The following is a 3,802-nucleotide window of genomic DNA, read 5'->3' on the forward strand; positions in this document are numbered from 1 at the left end:
CTAACTTTTTTTTGTTTACATTTTTAGCTGAGTAAAGCTTTTTTTATGTCATAACTTTTTACAAACTATTAGTTTTGGGAGACTAGATCATGTTTGAAAAATAACCATTTTATGTGATTTTGCAAGTGAATGCACTATTTCTGATCACATAGAAGTGCAGTAGGCTGAAAGGTTAAGGCTCTCTAATCAGCCATATATGGTTCTTCTTTCATTCAAATTGGCTTTTTTCCTTTAGGGCTATGGAGGGAAAGAAAGGGCATACATCGCTACACAGGGTCCAACTGTAAACACAGTGGGGGATTTCTGGAAGATGGTTTGGCAGGAGCGCTGTCCCATTATTGTCATGATCACCAACATTGAAGAAAAAAACGAGGTCTGGCTATATCCACACATATCACATGATTGGGATGAATCAGTCTTTCATGCTAAGCAATTAAACATCTTTGAGCTGTTTTAATTATTATTATGTATTCTCTCTTTAATTATCAGGGTTATGCAAACTTGAATTAACACTAAATAGTTCTTGTCCAACCCCTAGTGCTGTCACTATTCGATACTGAGCACTAACTCAGGCTGAAGTAGTTTAGTGAATAATATAAGGGTTTACAATTAAACATTGAAATGGTATTTTGCGGAAGTCAAAAATTAAGTAAAGACATGTGATTGAGGTGATTTTGACTCTTTACATGCCTTGCAATATTTAGGTGAATTCCAGTGAGTTATCAGGGATCGTGAATCAAATTTGTCTGAATGGTTTAAAATGGGCTTTGCTGGACTGAATAAAACATATGAATCGAGGAGAAAAAAAAAACATATTTGTGTGTGTGTCCCACAGAAATGCACAGAATACTGGCCAGAGGACAGAGTCATCTGTGAAGGTGTCGAGATCACTGTCAAACAGGTCATCCAGGCAGATGACTACAGTCTAAGGATTTTCACTGTGAAGGTTTGTTTTGTGTTAAAGTGTGTGTGTTCACACATAGAGAGAAGAGCTGTTTTTACTGTGAGGAACAGGTTTGAGTTTGATGCATCATGTAATAATGTCTAGGATGATTATGTTGAAAGGTTTTAATAAAAATAACTGATTTGCTTTTTTTCTGTTTTATATGCAAACTAATGACTAAAGGAATCTTAATGTATTCATTCATTTAATTTTAACAGTAAAATTTTTACCAAAAAGTTTGTAACTTTTTAAATATATGTTTAATTGGTTACCAAGCATCATGGCATTTATTGTATTTTTTAATTATTAGTATTACATTTGGCAAAATGCTACCAAGTAAAAGAATAGAATTTCGACACATTTCAAAGCTCCGCCAAAGGCTATATCCTGGTCTATTGAAACAAAATGTCATGTGTCATGTGACCATGCCCTGAGGGTACCAGAGCAGTTTGATGACAGTGCAACCTACAGGTTAATATTGCATTACAACATTGCAGCCAGCAACATTGAATTTGTTTATAGCCCATGAAAGACAAGACTGACAGACTGTATCATATTTTGCGTAGAGTAGAATTCAGAGACCAAAAAAGGTGAAATCTGAGAATGCAGAATAAGTGCTGTGTTTAAAAGCCATCACTTTTTAAAAGTAATTTCTACTTGTCAAATCTAATTTCTTTTTCAAGTTTCTTTCATGTAGAGATTATAATACAGTATAACTAATAAAGACAAGACTAATGTATATGGAAGAGTCTAACCTCATAAAAGTTTGTGTGAAAGAGAAGAAAGATGAGAGGGACAGAAAGAGAGAAGTCTAGGTTGAGCGCAATATTTTTTTGCTTCTAAGTATGTTTTCTACTGTCTCCTCTGGAGGCATGGCTGCCATGGCAACAAATATTCTTAGCAATGCAGTATTTCACATAAAATGTAGTTAATCACAAAATCTGTGTAAGATATCTTGAGATATATCAAACAATGTGTATATATGTTAGTATGAGCATCATTTGGTCTGTGTATGTGTATACAGTGTATGTGGCTAGACCCTTTTCACTGGGGCACGAGCCAGAGTAAAATATTACTGATGGTTGAGATTACCTTATACCAACATGATAATCATTTCCCCTAAAAATATTACAGCAATCATGTCGTGTGTCTTTTCTGTCGGTTGTATAGAATCAGAACTAGCCATTTGTGAATTAATCATTATTGATCTAATCAGTCAAATGGGTTTACAAAATAGTCTGAAATTGTTCATGATTCAGTTTAATTCATTTGAACAGTACCCCAGTACTGATGGAAGGCTAGAAACATTCCTGTGTATAAATGTGTGTTAAGCAGGGTGCACACTATACGAGTCCTTTACAATTGTTGCTTGTCAGACTGTACTAACGCGATCTCAGGTATAAGCCATTTAATCTCATTAAAAATGGGCATAGGCATAGGTTTTACATCATCAATCCATGACATGTTTGGTGATGTGTGTGGAGCAAGTGGTGTATTTTCTGTCTTCCTAATGGTTCTTGATTTGACGGTTGTCATAGGAGAAGCCACAATGCCGAATTTGATCAGATTGCAGTAGTCATCAATCCGCTGTTAGCAAAAATGCCAAACTAGTGATCAAAAGTTACAGATTTTGGCCTAGGATCAGAGGAATCTTGTGGGCTTTGCAAAATTTGTCTCATATGGCCAAATTGGGGTCAAATTTGTGGAGTGTGAACACAGCTTTGATGAACTGCAAACGTGCATTTACATGTTGGTGAATGTTTGTGTGTGTAGAGTGAGGGTGAGGAGCGCACTCTCAAACAGTATTGGTACACATCCTGGCCAGATCAGAAAACTCCAGACAAGGCCCCGCCTCTTTTGGACTTGGTTAAGGAAGTGGAAGAAGTGAGGAAACAGGCAGGCGGGTTGTCACCGGGACAGTAACAGGTGACCAGGTAACACACTTTTCACAAAAAGCTGTTAAAGTAACATAGTAAAAAGATAAAGCTAATATATTTAAACAGCGATTTCTCTACTCTTAGTGCAGGGATTGGACGCACTGGCTGTTTCATTGCTACCTCCATCTTGTGCCAGCAGCTAAGTAATGAAGGGGTGGTTGACATCCTGAAGACCACTAGCCAGCTACGCTTGGACAGGTAAAATATATATACTGTACATTCTTTTAAACACAAGAGTCAGTTTGAGTACTGAGACAGCAGCAAAATAAATGTTAGCTGTTTGGCCTCAGTGGGATCCGGGCCAACCTGAAGTCATGGAGAAAAATTGTACAATGCTATTGTTGAGTGCGAAGTTGGACTGCTAGATGCTATTAAGCACAATAACAGTTGGCCTCATGTTGTTGTGCTTTTAGAGGCGGCATGATCCAGACAGCGGAGCAGTATCAGTTTGTTCACCATGTACTCAGCCTGTATGAAAGGCTGCTTCGGAAGACCTCAGAAGAGTAAAGCCTCCATGAGCGCACAACCTTCCCATCACTCCTCACAGAGCTGTTGACCTTCATCCCAACACATGGGGCTAGGACTGACCCTCAGTACCTAAAGTCTCATGTCTTCAAACACAACAGAAGTTTAGCTTGAATGTCGTTTTAGGAGCAGACCCAATGTTAGGTTTTAGCTGAGTCCAATCTCCAATACCTAAATCCCACATCGATACACCAGTCAGCTATTAAATATACTTTTTCTTTATTGTTTACCATAACAGTAACACAACAGACATAAAGCGGTAAGTTCTATCATACACAAGTACTGCCCACATAATAACGATCAGCAGACCATCAGTGCTCAAACATGACAATGTTTGAATGCGTGCATACTTCATATGCAGTGGTATGAACACAATAACAAGCAGACACCAAGGCCA

At 37.8% G+C, this 3,802-nt stretch overlaps 1 protein-coding gene across 1 annotated transcript; it reads left to right on the forward strand.

Annotated features, from left to right (window-relative positions):
- Nucleotides 1-235: 235 nt before the first annotated feature.
- Nucleotides 236-2,866, forward strand: LOC107566509 (tyrosine-protein phosphatase non-receptor type 5-like; the record flags this gene model as incomplete). Its single annotated transcript, XM_016251958.1, has 3 exons — nucleotides 236-373; nucleotides 836-946; nucleotides 2,717-2,866. Coding segments are annotated over 3 exons (399 nt in total), but the record flags the coding sequence as incomplete, so codon positions are not given.
- Between the last annotated feature and the right edge of the window lie 936 nt (nucleotides 2,867-3,802).

Source organism: Sinocyclocheilus grahami, unplaced genomic scaffold (genome assembly GCF_001515645.1).
Source record: "Sinocyclocheilus grahami isolate Dianchi unplaced genomic scaffold, SAMN03320097.WGS_v1.1 scaffold1079.1, whole genome shotgun sequence".
Taxonomy (NCBI): Eukaryota; Metazoa; Chordata; class Actinopteri; order Cypriniformes; family Cyprinidae; genus Sinocyclocheilus; species Sinocyclocheilus grahami.